At 44.1% G+C, this 20,420-nt stretch overlaps 1 protein-coding gene across 1 annotated transcript in view; it reads left to right on the top strand.

Moving 5' to 3' along the window:
- The window catches only part of LOC141106661 (pancreatic lipase-related protein 2-like), a 23,609-nt gene extending 3,253 nt beyond the window's left edge, over positions 1 to 20,356 (top strand). The window contains exons 2-8 of the mRNA XM_073597603.1: positions 1,760 to 1,876; positions 3,206 to 3,322; positions 3,404 to 3,522; positions 6,492 to 6,618; positions 14,883 to 14,994; positions 15,600 to 15,767; positions 20,275 to 20,356. Coding sequence (XP_073453704.1) covers positions 1,760 to 1,876; positions 3,206 to 3,322; positions 3,404 to 3,522; positions 6,492 to 6,618; positions 14,883 to 14,994; positions 15,600 to 15,767; positions 20,275 to 20,356 — 842 coding nt within the window. The remainder of the gene's footprint in view (positions 1 to 1,759; positions 1,877 to 3,205; positions 3,323 to 3,403; positions 3,523 to 6,491; positions 6,619 to 14,882; positions 14,995 to 15,599; positions 15,768 to 20,274) is intronic.
- The last annotated feature ends 64 nt before the right edge of the window (positions 20,357 to 20,420 follow it).

Genomic DNA, 20,420 nt, shown 5'->3' with positions numbered 1-20,420 from the left:
GACCAGCATGCCGTGTGATCCCTCCAAGACGGGTCCTCCCCTGGGATATCCTCGGTTGTCCAGCTCCGTCACACAGGACCATTCCTCGGTGGTAGGCCCAGACAAGCCTCTGGACCCACCCCTGCGCCGTAGTATCGTGGGGCCTTCGGAACGGAGGACCACGAGGTAGCTCCTTACTGCATACCTGTCGGCCAGGAGGGCCAGCAGGTGGCTGAAAAACGAACCCCAAAAAATGGCGTCTGTCCCATAAATACCCTCGCCCAGAATGCAACTCGGAGGACCACCTCCACCAAGTTGTCTCCGGGACAGAAGAGCATCCGTACACTTCAACGCGTTGCCTTTCCAACACTAACCAGTGATAACAGCGACACCCACCGGTCAGCATGGAAACACGAACAACGTCAGCCAAGCTGGAACAAGGCAAACTTAACCTTCCTAACAAACAAATTACTAAATTTACCTAACATGCAGTAGATTGCAGATCTACCAGCGCTACATTTACATATGATATAATACCATAGATCCACCAATGCATAGCCACCATTTTTTTTTTTTTTTTGGTGATGTGCCATCTAGCTGCTATGTTCCATCTGCATGCAGTACTATTGGCTATTTGCATGTGCATCACTCTTGCTGTTTTTGCATCAGTTGGCCCTGTATGTCAGGTCTTTGTTTTTATTTTTTTTTTCCTGTTTTTATATTCATCATGTCACTTTTTATAGGCTTGTATAAGCTTAGTGGTCCTTGCTGATGTCCGACCATAGTCCATAAGAAGCCCTGATTCCAGTAACCTCGTCATTGCGTGAAGGAACCAATTGGCAGTTCCGGAACGCATTGCATGTTGATGACATCACTTCCGGCTTGCAGTCCATGCTGATTGCTGGTCCCTTCCCACTGACGTCACTTCAGGGATTCGGTTTTCACGCTGTTTCAGACAGCTTAGCTGTCTCCCCAGTATCCTGAGAGCTGTGGCTTCCCTCTGCTGGTAACTCCAGAAAATGTTGCCATAGTTACATCTTTGGATATTCCTGGGACTACCAGACCACCTGCCATATGTACTCCTACCCATCTACCCTCTGTGTTTTTTAACCCTTTTGGGATGCATAGTTTTTACTTCGGCTTTTTTTTTTTTTTTTTTCTGGATTATTAAAAACATACAAAGATTTATTTGTCAATTGTGCAGATCCAGCCATGGAGTAATAGTTTGGGAAAGGCCCTTTTCTGTTCTGGTATGACTGTCGCTGTGTAAAGCCAGCTAAATAGGATGTGTTTTGACAACTTTTGTTGAAGACCCCAAGTGGCCTGCACACAGAGCCCTGACCTCAACCCCACTGAACTACTGTCCTACATATTACAATATGAATCCTTCAGTTTTAATCCTGTGTCAAGGTTACTGAAAGTGTGAGATGAGGTGGTGACTGAGACACTATTAATGAATGATGGCGTTTTTAGATCGGTACCAGACACTAGCCCAGTGTCTCCATAGGGAACTGTATTTATGTGCTGGTGCTTGGCCAGTATTTGAGTATTGTTCACTTGCTTTCTCACACCAATCATTGAGCTAGTGTTGCCAATGCAGCAGAAAATTTCAAGGTGTGGTGTTTTGTTGGTTGGGGTTTTTTTTTTTTTTTTTTTTTTTTCAGACATCTAGTTAGGTCAAGCCTATCAAACTGTATGGATTGCTCATATTTACAATCTTTCAGATTTTTTTTTTTTTTTCTCTCATGAGTTTCACAAGTCTACTCTGATTATATTGTAGGTCTGGATCCAGCTGGGCCGTATTTCCAAGATACACCACCTGAAGTCCGACTCAACCCCACAGATGCGGTCTTTGTTGATGTGATCCACACTAATGGCTGGTCTTTGCTGCATTTTGGTACTGTAAATTGCTGTTCATCTGTTTTCAGTCTGTCCTCCTCCTTCCCAAATTGATGCTAAAATTCAACATTTGTCCCATCTTGTGACAGGGACAGAAGATTTCTGTTTTTATAGTGCTAAAAGCTGTTTCATTCCATCTATTTGGGAAATGTGTACATTCTGTTTTTGATCTATGCCTTTTTTACATGCTCTAGAACAGTGGTTCTCAACCTGGGGGTCGGGACCCCGTCGGGGGTCGAATGACAATTTGGCAGGGGTCACCGAATCCTGGGCTGTTCCTGAAGCCTGCACCGCTCTCCCAGCCTTTTCGTGGCCACCCAGCAGGGCTGTTCCTGGAGCCTGCAGCCACCCACTCAGACTCTTTGCAGCCGCCCATTCAGTTCACGAGATGGGTGGGGGGCAGAGACTAGAGGTCAGCTGACTGATGAGAAATGTGAAGTGGGAGGGGCTGGAGGAGACCCCATCTCCTGATTTCGGCATTGGTGTCACTGCTGCGAGACACCACAGAGCTGGAGGCACAGTGAGTAACATTACCTGTGAGTTGCTATTAAAAGTCCCCACTATAGTTTTCAGATCAGCAAATGACCTTGATCAAGAGCACCTAACCCCCCCCCAGCACTGCCACTGATCCCACACCCCACCCACACTGCCACTCATCCCAACTCCCCACCTGCACTGCCATTCTCCCCCCCCCCCCCCCCCCCCCCCCACCACCACCACCAAGAAGTAAGAGAGGGGGAGGAACAAATGAAAAAGGGAAGAAAGAATAAGAGAACAAGAAAGACGGCTAGAGATCGGGCTGGGGGAAAAAAACAAGAAATTAGGATAGAGAGATAAAAGGGGAAAGAAAGGAGAACAAAGAGTGGTACATCCTAAAATGTACCATAAGGGTTTTTAATACTGTACGAGTGGAAAGGACTCAGGGAGGGCTAAATGTCCATGGGTTAAGGGCGCAAATGACTTGTCTTGCCTTGGGTGCTGACAACCCAGGATACGAAAATAATTTTACTGTTAGGGGTCCCCACAACTTGGGAAATTTTATCAAGGGGTCACGGCACTCGAAGGTTGAGAACTACTGCTCTAGAAAGTCCCATCTTGGAAATTCAGCAGTGTTGTGTGTTTGTTTTTTGTTTTTGTTTTTTTTTTAGGATTGTGACCTCCCAAAACTTAGACTTCTATAAAGTGGGTCATGAAGGAAGATGTCCTTCCTAGCTAGACATTTTGTGAATCTTGTGCATATACTAATTAACTATTGACTTCAAATTCTACACTAAAATCTTCTAATACTAACTAACTTTTTTTTTTTTTTTTTTTTTTTTTTTTCCAGGGTTCGGCATGACTCAGCCTGTTGGTCATCTGGACTTTTATCCCAATGGAGGGCAGAGCATGCCAGGCTGTGATGAACTTTCTTTCTCATTCAGCAACCTTGATGACATGTTTGATGGTAATTCAGAGCCTCTTCCAAAATTGTCTGTACCTCAGCAGATTGCTAGCATTCTGATGGCTGGATTTGTTTTATTTCCAGAATTGGATGACAAGGTTACTTGTAACCATCGGAGAAGTCACCAGTTCTTTAAGGAAAGCATTTTGCGACCTTATGGCTTTATCAGCTACCCAGCACCATCATACAGTGCCTTCCAACAGGTAAGAGCGTAGGTAAAAACACCCACTCAACATGACTCCCAAATTGGACATGAGCAATTGGCTGACAGTCAAAGCTCTAAAAGTTGAACTTTGCCTGATGTAATACAATGCGGCATCTTTAAAAATGTGCAGGGGCGAACTGCATGGCGGCTCCTCTGTTTACCTCTTTCGGTCCCAGGGCTTTTTTTTTTTTCAGCGGGGGAATGCAGTTCCGGCACCTCCAGCACTGAATGTATGTAATAGCATGGGGTGTGGTGTGTGCTGGAGGGTCTATTGATGTTGGCTGCTGGGGGATCTATTGTCACTGTTGGGGATCTGATTTTGTGTGAGGGTCTATTGTTGCTGGGGGGGGGGGGGGTCTTATGTTGCTGGAGGGGATCTACTGTTGAGGGAGAGGTCTATTTTTACTGGCTACTGGAGGATCTATTGAAGCTGGCTGCTGGGAGATCTGTTGTTGCTGCTGGGGGGTCTAATGTTGCTTGGGTGGATATTTTGTTACTGGGTGTGATATCTGGTTGTGGGTAGTTCACTGTTGCTGCAGGGAATCTATTGTTGGGGTGGAGTCCATTGTTGCTGGGGGAGTCTATTGTTGTGTGGGGACCTATTGCTGGGATTCTATTGTTGCTGACTGCAAGGGATCTAATTTTACTGCTTTTTTCTTTTTATCAACCTGTTTTATACAAATGATTTAGCACCACAAAACGATACTTGGTTCTGTATTCTCTAAAAGGGGCAGTACTGGTAGGTGGGTAGGGGGTGGAATCAAGGGACGGTGGGTAGGGGGCAGGGACAAGGGGTGACTCAGACGGGGGGAGTTCCTGCACCTATTCTCCAAGCTGGGGAAAAAAAGCCCTGTCCGGACCCCACTGTATATAGATATATAGTCATTACTTTGACATTCTATACTGTTATGGCAACAGCTAGCTGCCTGGTAAAAGTAGTCCTGGCAGTGGACTTGCCATGGGATCACTTTTATAAGCAGCGGGAGAGGTGCCCCCACTCACCTCTTGGAGGACTGGAGTGACATCTGACATCCCTTCCACCTAGCAGCCTTAAAGGGCCTATATTTTATTTTTTGTAAGTGGAATAAAAGTGATCAAAAAAATAGACCATGTAAAATTAAGAAGAGAAAAGTGGCATCTCGCAGCAGAGTGTACAAGTAATCAGGGCACTGATAGGGCTCCATTGATAAGCAGGGCACTGACTATCTGTGATGCCAATCCGTACCAATCAATGCCCAGAAGTGCCTCAGCGAAGGAGAAAAAAAAGTAAACCCAGCTGTGATTAAATACCAAAAGAGCTTTATTTGTGGGAAGAAAATGATAAACTTTTAATTTGGGTACAGCGTTGTGACAGTACTGAAATCTGAAAATTGGCCTGGGCAGGAAGGGGATGAAAGTGCCCAGTATTGAAGTGATTTAAAATTTTTAAAAAAGCCTTTGTTTTTACTATAGATTCCAATCTTCACTAAACTGTTTTTAAATTGTCATACAAAGATATAAAATCAACTCACACCCCCCCCCAAGAACATGGTGTGTTCTGTCAGTGGCAAGCTGTGTAACGTCCCTCCAGCCTGTCCTAGAATAACAGGCAGGTGAGCTAAAAAGATGGGTCTACACTCCCCATGCTGTCATAAAGTAAAGTTTAATGAGTGACAAACTAAATTAACTGCTGCAAGCACCGACAGTGTTCCCACACCTATGATGTATACAAATGTAATGTGCAAATGAAGTGATGCCGCCCTGTTGATACTCCTGTGCAATAAATGTGATACTACATGAATGCAGGATGTGTGGTGTCTATATCGTATCTATCTTATCCTCCCATAGTGTGAGATTATATAAAGCACTTTTTTTTTTTTTTTTTTGAGCTAAGATTACCGCACTTGCACTAAAACTTTTTCATGCATAAAACGAGGACTGGACAAATGCATCTGCTTGCGTCACTTCTGGTCCCTCTTACTGCAAGAACTATCTTTATGGTTTGTGTATATTAGTCATTGAAATGGTGTTTGTGTACATATATGGAAAGATTCCAAGACCTGCAGGATCAAATGTTTGAGGTCACCATATCGTGAAATTGTAGGAAAAAACACAAAATACCCTTAGTGAGTAGGACTTTTAAAGTGACCAAAAATAGTAATTATATGATATAAAATAGTTTATTACAAAAATTGTATATTCAATAAAAGAAAATTATCAAAGACAAAGGAGTACATACGCATTTGTATGGATTACGATATGTATACAGACGCATGTAGGCTTATTGGATGAACCCGGGTTCATCCAATAAGCCTACATGTGTCTGTATGGCTTACGATATGTATACAAATGCGTATGTAATCTTTTTTGTCTTTGATAACTTTTTTTTTTTTTTTTTAATATACAATTTTTGTAAAACTTCTATTTTTAAATGATTACTATTTTTGGTCACTTTAAAGTCCTACCCACGTGTGTGGGTTTCCCCCCCCCATATATAAACCACACATCCTGCATTCATGTAATGGATCACATATTTATTGCACCGGAGTATCAACAGGGCAGCATCACTTCATTTGCACATTTCTAAATAAAACGGAGGCGAAGCCTCCATTAATCAAGATGTATTATCCCACCACCATTGTTTAGCTGGTTAGTGAGCATCAAACATTTGCTTAAAACTGAGCATGTGCAGAGTTGCTAACAATGCTCTGCAAAATCCCTATCTGAATTGGGTCCATGTGGAGCGCAGCAGGATCCACCAGGTGGCTTTTGTTTTACAGAAAACAAATTTCATTGATTAATATGAACAGCATGTAATGGACAATTTGTGTGGGGTTTAGTGACGCTTTAAAGATTGTCAAAAGACACACAATTGTGATATCATGCAATCTATCACTTGACAAAGTTAATGAAAATGGCTTGTTTTTGCCTGAAGGATGGGTGCATATTAAACTTATAATCATATTTGTAACCTCTTCCTTTTTACAGGGTGCTGGGTTCCCCTGCAGCAACAAAAGCTGTGCCATCATGGGTTATTATGCTGATGGCTATACCCAAGACCCAACTACCAGAAAGACCTTCTACCTTGTCACTGGAGACACCAATAACTTTCTACGTATGCAGTTTCCTGACTGTTTGGTTTTTTTTTTCCTTTTTTTTTTTTTTTTTGTCTTTTATTGCCGATAAGAACATGCCATCTTTATGTGGTTTAATGTGATGGTGCTTGGGTACTTGTCCTCCCACCTTAAGACTCATCTGAAGTAATTACATTTTTTCTCAAGTCGTCTTCCAGGACGGCACCCTGAGAGATGACTGGTCCACCTGACAGGAAACACAATCAATCAAGAGGTTAAAGGCCCCCGCCCCTCCCGATGCTCCTCAGGTTTTGATTGTGTTTCCCCACAGCGAAACCGTTATTTTTCTGTTGACCTAAAGGCCTGAGGCTGATGGTCTCCCCCTGGGAGCCGGACCAAATGCCTGGGGAGCCGCTGGGTCCGGCTGGATGTTCATCATCCTTCCTGGGGTTTTTTTCCCAAATCCATTTCTCGAGGGGGAGGGAGCAGGACCTGAAATGGTGACTGTGCTTCTCCCATGGAAGAGCCCCCCCCCGAGTGCTGAAGAACCCTGGGTGTGGTGGCGTACCCAGAACTTCAGGGGCCAAATTTCCTGTTCCCCTTCCTTACCTGTGCGGTGGCCGCGCAAGGGCAGGAGTTGGTGGCTTTCCTTCCAATGGCTACAAGACCCTGGGACCCGTTCTGGGGTCTGGCCAGGGCTGCTGTTCGTCCGCCCGTCCACCGGAACGTCCGTTCGGGGGTCGCACTGTAAGAATCCCTGCATGGAGAGCCCTTTTTCTCCTCTGCTGAGTGGAGCCCAGCGCTCGGCGCCATTTGTCTGGAGATCATGACATCACTTCCTCCTCCAAGAGGAGGGAGTGGGAGGCTGCAGCAGGAAGTGACCTTTGTCCAGTATCACTTCTGGTCTTCGGCAAGATGGCGGCGGTGGTGCGATACAGCCAGCATACAGAGGATATAAAAAGCCACAGGGAACAGGCGCCCATGTCTCCTCTGCGTTCCTGTATGCAGCACCAGGGATCGGAAGTAGCATGGAACATGAGAAGGAGAGACCTGCAGGGTCTGCGGCCATGGAAGAGACCACAGGGGGTGAGTCTGACTGGCCTTCTGAGGTTTAGAGGAGGAGGGTACCCCAACTCTTCTCCTCCGATTCTCAGTGTATGCCTGTGTGTTTTTCAGGGGACGATGCTATTGTCCGTGAGGTTGCCAGCCGTCCTGTGAAATCCTCCACCCATTCTAAAAGATGTGGGAACTGTAATGACAGGCTACCCCCAGATCATCCAAAACCCTTCTGTTTTAAATGTATACAGAAGTTGACAGGGAAGGAGACATCCCAGATGATGAAGGAATTCCTTACCATGCAGACTGAGATGCTGTCCACCTTAAAATCTTTTCAGGCCACCCTTAAGCCTAGGGATTCAGAGGCTCACTCCAGTAAGGATGCCTCTTCCCAGGAGAGCTTTGCCTCCTCTAGGAGATATCGGGCGGATGTACTGAAGTACCCACTCCCCCACAAGGAAGAGTGTGATTCAGAAGTTCCTAATCAGGAGGTTTCTGATGAAGGGGTGGTGGACAGCCAAGAGGAGGATGGGAGGGAGGAATCCAGGTCTAGCAGACAGACATATATTTTCTGCTGACGACATGGAAGATCTTCTGAAAACTATTTATGCCTCAGAAGAGATTCAGGAGCCTGCTGCACAGGTGTCCGCTCAGGATAGGATGTATAGAGGCTTGATTAAACCTCAGGCCAGGGTCCTTCCGGTATATTCCGCCCTTAAGGAAGTCATCTTAAGGGAATGGAAAGAACCAGAAAGAAGGCTTCTAAAATATAAAACTTGGAAGCGTAGATGCCCCTTCTCTGAGGAGAATGAGGAAAGATTTTTCAAAACTCCTAGACTAGACGCCTCCTTAGCACAGGTCTCTAAGCAGTCGGATCTTTCTTTCGAAGATACTGGTAACTTAAAGGATCAAATGGATCGCAGGGCTGAAACCATTCTGCGCAGAGCCTGGGAAGCTAACGCTGCGGCTATGAGCCCTGCATTGGCCTCTGCCTGCATCGCAAGGAATGCCGACACATGGGTCTGTAAATGGACCACGTATCCCGAACCTCCAAATCCAAGGAGGTCCTGGATTCTCTGGAGGTCATAGGGAATGCTGTCGCATATTTAGCAGATGCTGCGGTGGAGACAGTGTGTACAACCGCTAAGACAGGTGCCTTGCTAAATTCAGCAAGGCGAGCCCTCTGGGTTAAGACCTGGGATGGGGATAGCTCATCCAAGACCCATCTTTGTGGTCTCCCTTTTGAGGGGACGCTCCTTTTTGGTGCTGGCCTAGATCAGGCTTTAGCCAGATCTACCGAGAAGGGGAAGAAGTTTCCTACCAAACCTAGGAGAGAGAGGAAGCGTTTTTTTCGTGGCCCCCAGGCAAAGAATCGCTTCTCTGAGAAAAAGGTCTCCCCTAATAGACGTTGGGGCGCAGGAAAAGACAAACAAAAGACTGGTGTTCTCTTTTCCAGCCAGAAGTCAGTTGACAAGACCCCCAAATGACTTTCCGGTAGGGGGCAGACTTTCCCACTTTGCCTCTCAGTGGGGAAGGATCACCCAAAGTCCTTATGTTCTTCGGATCATAAGAGAGGGTTACAGATTGGAGTTTCTCTCCCCTCCACCCCCCAAGTTTCACTTGACCTACCTTCCCAGGAATCCCTGCAAGGTGATAGGAATCCTTCAGAATATAAGAGAACTGGCCAGTCAGGAGGTTATAATACCTGTTCCACTGGACCAGCAGGGTCAGGGGTTTTATTCCCACGTGTTTGTGGTACCAAAACCCTCAGGAAGGTATTGTCTTATTATAAATTTAAGGAACCTCAATGTTTTTCTTCGTTACAAGAAGTTCCGCATGGAGAGTGTCTATTCTCTCAGGAGACATCTCCTCAAAGATGTGTTTATGGTGACCTTAGATTTAAAAGACGCCTACCTTCATGTCCCCATTTTTCAGGGCCATCAAAGCTTCCTGAGATTCACGATCACCTTTCCAGAGGGAGTGCAACACTGGCAGTTCACAGCTCTCCCCTTTGGACTGGCATCCAGTCCGAGAGTCTTCACAAAGGTCATGGCCCAGGTGGTGGCTTTTTTGCACCTCCCAGGGAGTGGCATTGATTCCCTACCTGGACGACATTTTGATTTACAGTCTAAGTCGGGATCAACTACTTCTGGATCTATCCAGAGTAATGCAGACCTTAGAAGACCTGGGATGGATTGTCAGCAGGGAAAAGTCCTCACTGACTCCTGCTCAGACAAAGTTGTATCTAGGGTTCCTGGTGGACTCCTCAGAACAAAAGTTAATTCTACCTCAGGGCAAGGCAGAGGGCCTCATATCAGCGGTCAGGTCGATGTTACAGGCAAGCACCATCTCCTACAGAGGTATCATGAGAGTTCTGGGTCTAATGACGTCAGCTATCCCAGCAGTTCCTTGGGCACAGCTACAATCCAGGCCCCTCCAGCACTTCCTTCCATCCTCTTGGGACAGAAGAAGAGACTCTCTGGACATAGAGATAGCCATTCCGGTCGAAGTAAAGAACTCCCTTCACTGGTGGCTCCTTCCTCAGAGGCTTCAAGGGGGCCTCCTTTGGAGCCAACTTCAGCCTCTCAGCTTAACTACAGATGTAAGTTCCTGGGGGGGGGGGGGGGGGAGCCCACCTAGAGGAACTAATAGCTCAGGGGTCCTGGAATTCTGAACAGAGAAGGGCCTCCTCCAACTTTCGAGAGCTGTTGGCCATAGGAGAAGCACTAAAGGCTTTCGAGGGAAGGATCAGGGGCCAGGAGCTGCAGGTCTTGTCAGACAATGCCACAGCAGTGGCGTTCCTGAATCGTCAGGGGGGTACCAGATCTACAGCACTCCTATCCCTATCTGCAGAGATCCTGTCCTGGGTGGAGAGTCAGGTTCCTTCCATCTCCACAGTCCACATAAAGGGGACATTAAATGTAGAGGCAGACTACCTCAGTCAGCAGCCGATTCTGCAGGGGGAATGGGAACTGAATCCAGAGGTCTTTTCCCTGGTAAGTTGGCAATTTGGCGTTCCAGAGATAGATCTCTTTGCCCGCAGGAAGAGCAGAAGGGTAAAGAGATTCTTTTCCCTTGCTCGAGAGAGAGGCTCAGAGGGGATAGTCGCGTTGGCACAGGTCTGGGACTTCCGACTGGCCTATGCCTTTCCCCCTCTGGGACTAATTTCCTAGGGTCCTTCAAAAACTGTTCCTCTCGGAAAGCAAGTTGATTCCAATAGCCCCTTGGTGGCCCAAGAGAGCCTGGTTTCCAACCCTGCAGGGTTGGTCCATAGCCCCACCGCTTCACCTCCCGGTCCGGGACGACCTTCTCCTTCAGGGTCCAGTCCGCCACCCAGACCCCAGCTTCTTCAAGCTGACGGCCTGGCTCTTGAAAGGCAGAACCTGCGGGAGAAGGGACTGTCGGACAGTAGTGGTTAAAAGAAAAGAAATTGCGCTAGGTGCATAAAAAATTGTGAAAAAATGAGAAATTTCTGCTGCTATGCACTATAATTAATATATATATATATATATATATATATATATATATATATATATATATATATATATATATATATATATATATATATATATATATATATATATATATATATATATATATATATATATATATATATATATATATATATATATATATATATATACAAAATATAATGTAGAGAGTGCAGCGCTGGACATGTGAAGTGAATAATAAAAATTTGATAAACCAATTAATAAAATGGGGAAGAAGGTTATTCAAAGACAATATATCAAAATAGTGACACAATCATATGTGTTGATTATATAACGTGTTTCTTAGAACGTGAACATATGAACTAAAATGAGTGAGAAATTCCGTATATAAAAACTTATGAAGACACATAAAAGTCCAAAACTGTGTGTTTGATGCAATGTAGATTTCAGGGATACATCTTCAATGTTCAATGTTGCCCACCACCGAATAGATGAATAAAAGGCTTACCAGAAAGCCTGTGACCGCCCTTATTCAGGGGGGTCAAAACAGGCTTAGCAGATATGGGGAAACCGCCACAGGGGTACTCCAGGGGACACCGATGGACCAATGCGTCAGGACTCCTTGTCAGATAGCCGACCAGCCGACAACCACTGTAGATGTTCTCACAAATCCTGTCCTCTCATGGGGCAAACTTGAAATCTTCCATGGATCCAGTGCAGAAAAATGTGGTTTATAATGCCAAAAAAGACAAGAGGGTGCTCCGCTGGTGCAGATAACTTTTTTGGTTTCTTTTATTGGCAAATTGCGGTATATAACGTTAAAAAAACGACACTACCGCCGTTTATTTTAAAATCGCGCATGCGCGGTGCGTGCAATGTTGTGACCCTACGGCCGTTTCGTCACAACTGACGTCATCGGGGTACGCACCGGCGCATGCGCATTAAGTACACAAGCGTCAAAACGGAGGACGCTATGATTGGTTCACAAGAGGCCGTGCTTCATTTTGATAAGTACTGGGAAATTAATTGCAGGGGGTAATTACCATAAACATGGAGACCAATTAGTCGATTTAAAAAGGAGGATCATCAAGCTATTAAACTGCACCCCATGAAGATAACAGCAAAAGAACATTCCACCGATGCCACCTAGTGACATTTTAAAATATTACACCAAAACTCACCAGCGGCATATATCCAGGCCGCTATGTGAAGGATAGTGAGATTAAAGGTGGCGTAAATAAAAAATATAACAATTAACACATCATGGTTATTATTATAATGTCCGTAGACATTTATAAAATTATAAGGCTAAATTAATTGGCTAAATTAATTGTAAAACTAACAAAGCAACAAGCCAAATAGAATAAAGGCAGCAACATAGGGCGTCGCTTCTAGTGCCATCTAGTGGAATATTAAAATATTACACCAGAGTTAACGCCAGCCTTAATTCAAACAATTAAATAAAAATAAAGGACAAAAGAGGGGGAAATTTTGTATGATATAGTAGGGGAAAAGGGAGCCACTGAAGCCTATTGGTGCCTATTATGAACTCAATGACATAGCTTGCTCCTTACATTAATTCTAAAATTACAATACATAAAAATAACCAACCCTATTTGAAACCAGAGAAAGGTGGAAAAACAAATAGTTTATAGAGGATATTCAATAGAAATTTTTGAGATTTTTAGGCTCCATTCACCGCAAAGGGGCATATTCCTGATATTCAATATTTATTATCATTAGAAGTGTATTAATTAATCAAGACATAGTTATCGTTAAAAGGTGTATCAGAGTGGGACATCAACTTCACCAACAACCTCATGTATTCCAGAGACATCAGCTGTTGTTGATAAAACAGTTGATGTCCCACTCTATATTTAAACCATTGGGGGCATGGGAACCAAGCCTAAAAATCCAGTTGGTTTCTGATCTGGATATGGTTCGCTTCCCATTACTGCCTCGCCAGTGTGGGACATACTTTTCTATCCCTATAAAGGTAGTGCCACTAGGGTCTCTATTATGCACTTTGTCATAGTGTCTAGAGACACTATGCTTATCGAACCCTTGTTTGATATTGGTGATATGCTCCCCTAACCTTACACTGTTTCCTAGTGGTTCACCCCACATATTCCAAACCACAAGGGCACCTAAGAAGGTACACCACACACTTGGAGGTGCATGTTATGAGAGAATTAATAGGGTAAGTGACGCCTGTGCCTACTGATGTAAATTCTGTAAGCCTTCTTTGGCGTAATGCATTTACTCTACAGACCCTACATCTTCTACAGGGGGAGAAGCCCTTCAGATCACCAAAGAAAGTCGGGCGCTGAGGTGGATCGGGAACATTTGGTGCCAGAGTATGCCTCAAACTCATGGCCCCCCTAAATAGGACACGAGGGTTGTTGGGCAATAGAGGGCCAAGGATACGGTCGTTTTTAATAACCGGCCAATGTCAATGTATTGACCCACACCAGTGCACGAGAGTGAAAAACAACCACCACCACACTCTAAACATTACATGTTTCCTAGCTAGAACGGGTGGGAAGTAGGCCTGCTGTCCTGTAAGACTTCCCAGAAACACAGTTACCGGTAAGTGTAACTGGTTCTTTTCCAAGTTTTTGCCCATCAACTTAGGCTTCCAGGAAGCCCATTATTCCAGGGTGCTCTGGTTCATCAACTCTAAACATCCATTGAAATCAAGGACCATATCGTGATCCAGAGGAACTAATGAACTAATTAATTTCCTGAAGTCCAATATTGTGTGGTGTTGGTGTTTTTTTTTTTTTTTGTTTTTTGTTTTTTTTTTTTTTTTTTTTTCCCATAATGATGCCTGCAACCAACTCTAAACATAGAGGTCTTGCATGCTTCTTCCCTCTGCTTAACTCAGTCAGCCATTGTCTTTCAAGAAGTAAAGCTGGCCATAGACTATGTAATTTCTCTTTTCCTAAAACAACCACTGTCTGCGGTCAAGGGCTAATGGCCCAGGTAACCGGAGACTAAATTCTATGGTGGGCAGTGTTTAGAGTTCTTGAGGTAATATACGAGAACTGTTTGGCCCACCTTTAAGAAATCCCCTATGAAAAATGCCCTTTAGCATTTTTTAGCTGCAGACACTTAAGTAAGGGCAGGTGGTTCATGTAGCATTTTACTTCCCGGACGCCATCTGCCCTTAGCTCAGGAATGCAGGCAGAAGGGTGTGCTTAGCTGAGAGCCCTCAGCTGAGAGATGAAAGAAAAATGCACAAGAAGAATTTAGGGATTTGTAATATATTGGCCTAGGCTAGAAACCAGAAGGCAATGAAAATCTAAAGGTTTAAAACAAATCTTTCTGCTAGCAGTAAGCATTAAAAAACAGTATTAAGAGTTCTGTTTTTAAGCTGGAAAAAAATAGCGGGACTGTGCATATGTGAATTTGGACCTGGCTGATTTTAGGCTGGGTTAACACCATTTCAAATTGGATGCTGGTTCCCTGCATCCAATTCGCAATAGCAGATTTTGACTGGCTCTTTATGGAGCCGGTTCACATATCTCCGTAGCAGGTCCAGTGCGTTTTGCACAAAAACACTGCGTCTTTTCTGTTTCAGGTCCGAATTCAGGCTGAAATTGGACTTGAAATGGTGAACCAGGATGCACCAGACCCTGCTGTGAGATGGATGTGATGGTGTGAACCCAGCCTTATGCTTGTTCTAACTGAAGGCTAAAACTAACCTTTAGAAGTGTCCCTTTACAGGGTGCTGTAGAGGGGAAGGTTTACCCTCCATAATGCCATTTGTCTAACTGGGGAATTTCTTCTTCTAGGCTGGAGGTACCACGTATCCATCACAATTGCTGGGTCAGAGTTTGTTTTGGGGTCTCTTTCAGTGTCTCTCTTTGGAAAGGATGTATGTTCCAGTCGGTATGAAATTTATAGGTAGGATTGTCTTGTTCATGTATCTATTTCTGGTGTAAGGCTTATTAAAGATTTGTCAGACCTTGGCCTAGCATGGCTTAAAGTATGGATAAACTCCGTGATGATGCAATTTTAAGTCATGGTTTGCAGACATGTTCAATTTAGTTACAGAGCAAAATTCAACCTTTTTTCATTTTTCAGAGATTCGGCTGTATCCAAATTTCCAGGTCACAATGGCAAATTTCAATGAATCTGAAATAACAAAATAAGTACATATTACTATAAATACAGTAAGGTATAAAAGTGAAATAAATGGATTCCTACTTGGAATATAAATCTAGCCATCTTACATAATTCTAATTTTGAATAGACTAGAACCTGCTATTCAAGCTTCAGACCAATTCTATATTTTTGATTGAATTTTTATTCGAATACTTTAAATCCAATGGAAAAATTTTGAATCTCGTCAAGCAAAACGAGTTTCATTATGAATGCAATGAAACAAAATTTTTTTTTTTTTTTTTTTTTTTTTTTTTTGTGTTTTCAGGAAATACAAGTCCCAAACTTCAAATTAACGAGTTTCCTTTTTAACAGGACTGGCAAATAACTCTTTCCTTTGTTTGCAGTGGACTCCTTCGTTCTGGTTCAACCTACTCGTCTTTTGTTGATGTGGGGTTAGACATCAATCCCGTCCAGAAGGTGGAATTCATTTGGCATAAGATGGCACTCTACTTCGTTCATCCCAAACTAGGTGCCTCGGTTGTGGTTGTGCAATATGGACCAAGTGGGGCAATGTATGTATCCCATATAAAAAATTTTCACTACATCTTTTCACCACTTGCTGATCGCCCTATAGCCGTTTCACGGCTACAGGGCGGCAGCTGTGCACAGGATCACAATTCTGCATTTCTGCCTGTAGGGGGTGCGTGCCACTGGCGAGTTACTCCTGCTGTGAATCTTAACAGCAGAGGCTGATCTGCAGGTGCCAGAAACTATGTACCTTGGCACCCACCTGATCTTCAGTAAACACAGAATGGGGATCTGCTTGGGGGGGGGGGGGGGGGAGAGAAAGGGATGGATTCTGTGTAGGAACTAGAATTGATCACTTCCCTTAGTGAAAGCAGCACGTACAGTACACAAACACTGATTGCCCTAAATATTTAAGCCCTTGCCATCCAGTGTCATTAGTACAGTGTCATTACCAGTATATAAATAATCCAAAACCTATCCCATAGTTTGTAAATGCTATAACATTTGCGTTAGCAAATCAATATACGCTCACTGGAATTTTTTTTTTTTTACCAAAAACTTGTAGCAGAATACATTGGCCTAAATTTATGATGGATATATATTTTATTTTTTTATAGCAGTAAGTAAAACTGTTTTCAAAATTTTTTGTTTTATAGCATAAGTGGTGATCAAATGCCACCAAAAGAGGGCTATATTTGTGGGGAAAAAATGAGGTACAGTGCATCTGAAAAGTATTCACAGCGCTTCACTTTTTCAACATTTTGGCAGGTTACAGCCTTTTTTCCAAAATGCATTAAATTCATTATTCTCCTCAAATGCTACAAACCATACCCCATAATGACAACCTGAAAGAAGTTTGTTTTGAAATCTTTGCAAATTTATAAAAAAAACAAATCCCATGTACATAAGTATTCACAGCCTTTGCTCAATACTTTGTTGAAGCACCGATTACAGCCTCAAGTCTTTTTAAGTATGATGCTACAACCTTGGCACACCTATATTTGGGCAATTTCTCCCATTCTTTGCACGATCTCTCAAGCTCCATCAGATTGGATGGGGAGCGTTGGTGTACAGCCATTTTCAGATGTGCAATCAGGTTAAAGTCTGGGCTCTGGCTGGGCCACTCAAGGGCATTCAGAGTTGTCCCTTAGCCGCTCCTTTTATCTTGGCTGTGTGCTTGGGGTCATTGTCCTATTTTTGAAGATGAACCTTCACCCCAGTCTGAGGTCCAGAGCACTCTGGAGCAGGTTTTCAGCAAGGCTATCTCTCTGTAGATTGCTGCATTTTTCTTCCCCCTTGATCCTGACTAGCCTCCTAGTTCCTACAACTGAAAAACCTCCCCACAGCATGATGCTGTCACCACCATGCTTCACTGTAGGGATGGTATTGGCCAGGTTATGAGCAGTGCCTGGTTTCCTCCAGACATGACGCTTGTCATTCACACCAAAGAGTCCAATCTTTGTTTCATCAGACTAGAGAATTTTGTTTTTCGTTGTCTGAGTCTTTCGGGTGCCTTTTGGCAAACTCCAGGTGGGCTGTCATGTGCCTTTTGCTGAGGAGTGACTTCTGTCTGGCCACTTTTCCATACAAACCTGATTGGTGGAGTGCTGCAGAGATGGTGGTTCTTCTGGAAGGTTCTCCTCTCTCCAAAGAGAAACGCTGGAGCTCTGAGTGACCATTGGGTTCTTGGTCACCTCCCTGACTAAGGCACTTCTCCCCCGATCATTCAGTTTGGCCGATGGCCCACTCTAGGAGGAGTCCTGGTAGTTCCAACCACCTTCCATTTACGGATGATGGAGGTCACTGTGCTCATTGAGACCTTCAATGCTCTCTTCTCCGCTGTCTTCTCCCTCTGTTCTTCCAATGTTGACTCAACGCTCTCTCCCGCTCTAATGTTGGGTGCGCGGTGTGCCACTACTTATATTGGCATGGGGCGGGGTCGCCGGGTGATGTCATCTGGAGGCCCCGCGCCTGATGTCACTGCCCAGGCATGATGGGGTGGTAACATGGGCAGGCCTCCAATGACCCCGCCCCATGCCTAATATAAGTAGTGGTGCACCCAGCATTAGAGCGGAAGACTGAGTCAACATCGGAAGAACAGGGGGAAAAGCTGAGAAGACCCGGTAAAAGAGTTAGAGAAGATAGCGGAGAAGACCTAGCAGAAGACAGCGGACAGAGGGAGAAGAACCGGAGAGGGCTAGACTTCAGCGGAGGAGGCAGAAGAGCCGGAGAGGGAAGTCGGAAGAGACCACGAAGCTGCCTAACGACTTTAAAAACATGTGATTGTGTTTGTTTTTATTTTTGACGCTTCCAGATTCTGGTGAGCCCCACCCCCCGCAGACCCTGACAACAAACAGCCAGGGTTGTCGGGAAGAGGCCCTTGTCCTCATCAACATGGGGACAAGGTGCTTTGGGGTGGGGCCCCTCCTGCCTCAAAGCACCCACCCCCATGTTGAAGGCATGTGGCCTGGTACAGTTTAGGAGGGGGGGTGCTTGCTCGTCCCCACCCCCTTTCCTGACCTGCCAGGCTGTGTGCTCAGATAAGGGTCTGGTGTGGATTTGGGGGGGAGGGGCACCCCATGCCATTTTTTTTTTTCAGCGTGGGGGTTCCCCTTTAAAATCCATACCAGACCGAAGGGCCTGGTGTGCTCTTGGAGGGGGAACCCATGGGTGTCTTTTTTTTTTTTTTTTTTTTTATATTTGGCGTGGAGTTCCCCTTCAAGATCATCAGAGCACAAGTCGCATGCCAAAGTCGGATCAGTTAAGACGGCGATCTGACTTCAGTGATATTCAATGGGCTGAAATAGGATCAAAGTCGGAACAAAGTAGTGCAGGGAGCATTTTCAAAGTCGGACCGACTTGTGTCGGACTAGTTAAGATGGCTCCCAGGGAAACATTGGTTTTCACACGTCATGTGACATGTGCTCCCAATGTTGGCGTGTTTGTCTTACCAGTGTGAACCCGGCCTGAAGGATGATCAGTGGAAACAGAATGCACCTGAGCTCCATTTTGAGTCATGGCAAAGGCTGTGAATACTTGTGTGCATGGGACTTTTTTCATTTGAAATCATCGCAAATTTAAAGTAAAAAATTTTCACATTGTCATTATGGAGTATTGTTTGTAGATTTGAGGAAAATAATTAATGTAATCCATTTTGGAATAAGGCTGTAACATGACAAATTGTATAAAAAGTGAAGCTGCTGTGAATATTTTCTGAATGCACTTTTTATTTTTTTATTTTTTTGTTTGTTTTTTGTTTTTTTGATACAGCGTTGCATGACCATGCAATTGTCCATTTAAAGTATCACAAAAAAATGGCCTGGTCATGGACAGGGGTAAGTCTTCTGCAGGTCAAGTGGTTAAACTGAAATACTTAAAGCCTTAGGCGCAATCTGAGATAGATTGTGAAAATTGGCAGAAGTGATATCCAAAAGAAATTTGGGTGTAATTAAGTAAAGTAAAGTTCTTAAAGTAGAACTATAGGCAAAACTTTTCATTTTGGCTGTGACTTTTCTGGGGGGCGACTTTAAAATTTGGGCTTTTCTTTCAATGATAATGGTAAACAGGATAATTAAAGGGTGCATCTCCCTAATGGGGGCACACAGCAATAAAAACTGATAAGGTTCCTAATCCTCCTCCACTCTTTCCAAAACTTTAAAGTATAACTAAAGGTGTTAAAACGGTTACCCTTAACTGCTGGAAGCCAACAGCATTCTGTAAATAAGTTTGCTGTTGACATGGGTCTATAAAGAAGTTGGAAGCTAAGGGGGACTGTAAATCATTTTAAAAAATCAGCACAGGATTTATTTCTGGCCTTTGAGAAATGTAGCTTTGTAATTGGTTTATAGCTCTAAAAGTGGCATTCTAAAAACACAAGGGTTTGCCTTAAACATCACTAAGACTTTCTTTGGCTATGGTATTCATTTTTACCTTAACCGGAGGGAATGCAGACAGTTTCTTTTGCTGACCTGTGGATCAATACTTTGACTTGATGCTGAATTGGCCTGCAAAAAATAAAAAAGGGGGGAGTGAAGTAACAAAATACACTGAAGCGAAAAAGCAACTTCACTTTTTTACATATAACCTAAGTGCCATAGATGTAACCCTAGACCAGTGGTCTCCAAACTGTGGCCTGGGGGCTCTTTGTTTGCCTTTATCTGGCCCTTGGGGCACCAATCCTCCCACTGATGCAAGCAACTATTTTGCCCACTCACACCAAAGGGGCACTATTCCTCCCACTGGCACCAATGATGGGGCACTATTCCTCCCACTAATGCCAGGAAAATCTCCACTCCCACTGGCCACAGTTTGGGGGGGTTTGGAGGCCCTAAATACTGAAGGACCATAAACTGGCCCTTTGTGTAGAAAGTTTGGCGACCCACTGGCCTAGACTCTGAAATCCTGCTGCAGGACCTGGTCCTCACTCCTGAGCTTGGATTTTTGGTTATGCTCAATATTCCTTTCTGACTACAAAACACAAATATATCTTGTATCATCTTTCAAACTACATTTCTGGTTCATGTTGCATGTTTTTTTTTTTTTTTTTTCCAGGTACATGTTTTGTGCAGATGGCCTGACTGAAGAAGATGAAAACCAGTCTCTGGAAAAATGTTCCTTTTCCCATCCTTTGTGATCTTTTTGTTTTTATAGATGGCTAATAAATGGAAGAAGGAAAAACAATGATTGTAAAGTCTTGT

The sequence above is a fragment of the Aquarana catesbeiana genome, linkage group LG08, assembly GCF_042186555.1.
Source record: "Aquarana catesbeiana isolate 2022-GZ linkage group LG08, ASM4218655v1, whole genome shotgun sequence".
Taxonomy (NCBI): domain Eukaryota; kingdom Metazoa; phylum Chordata; class Amphibia; order Anura; family Ranidae; genus Aquarana; species Aquarana catesbeiana.
Note: the sequence above shows the minus strand (reverse complement) of the source record. Positions and strands in the feature narration are given on the sequence as shown.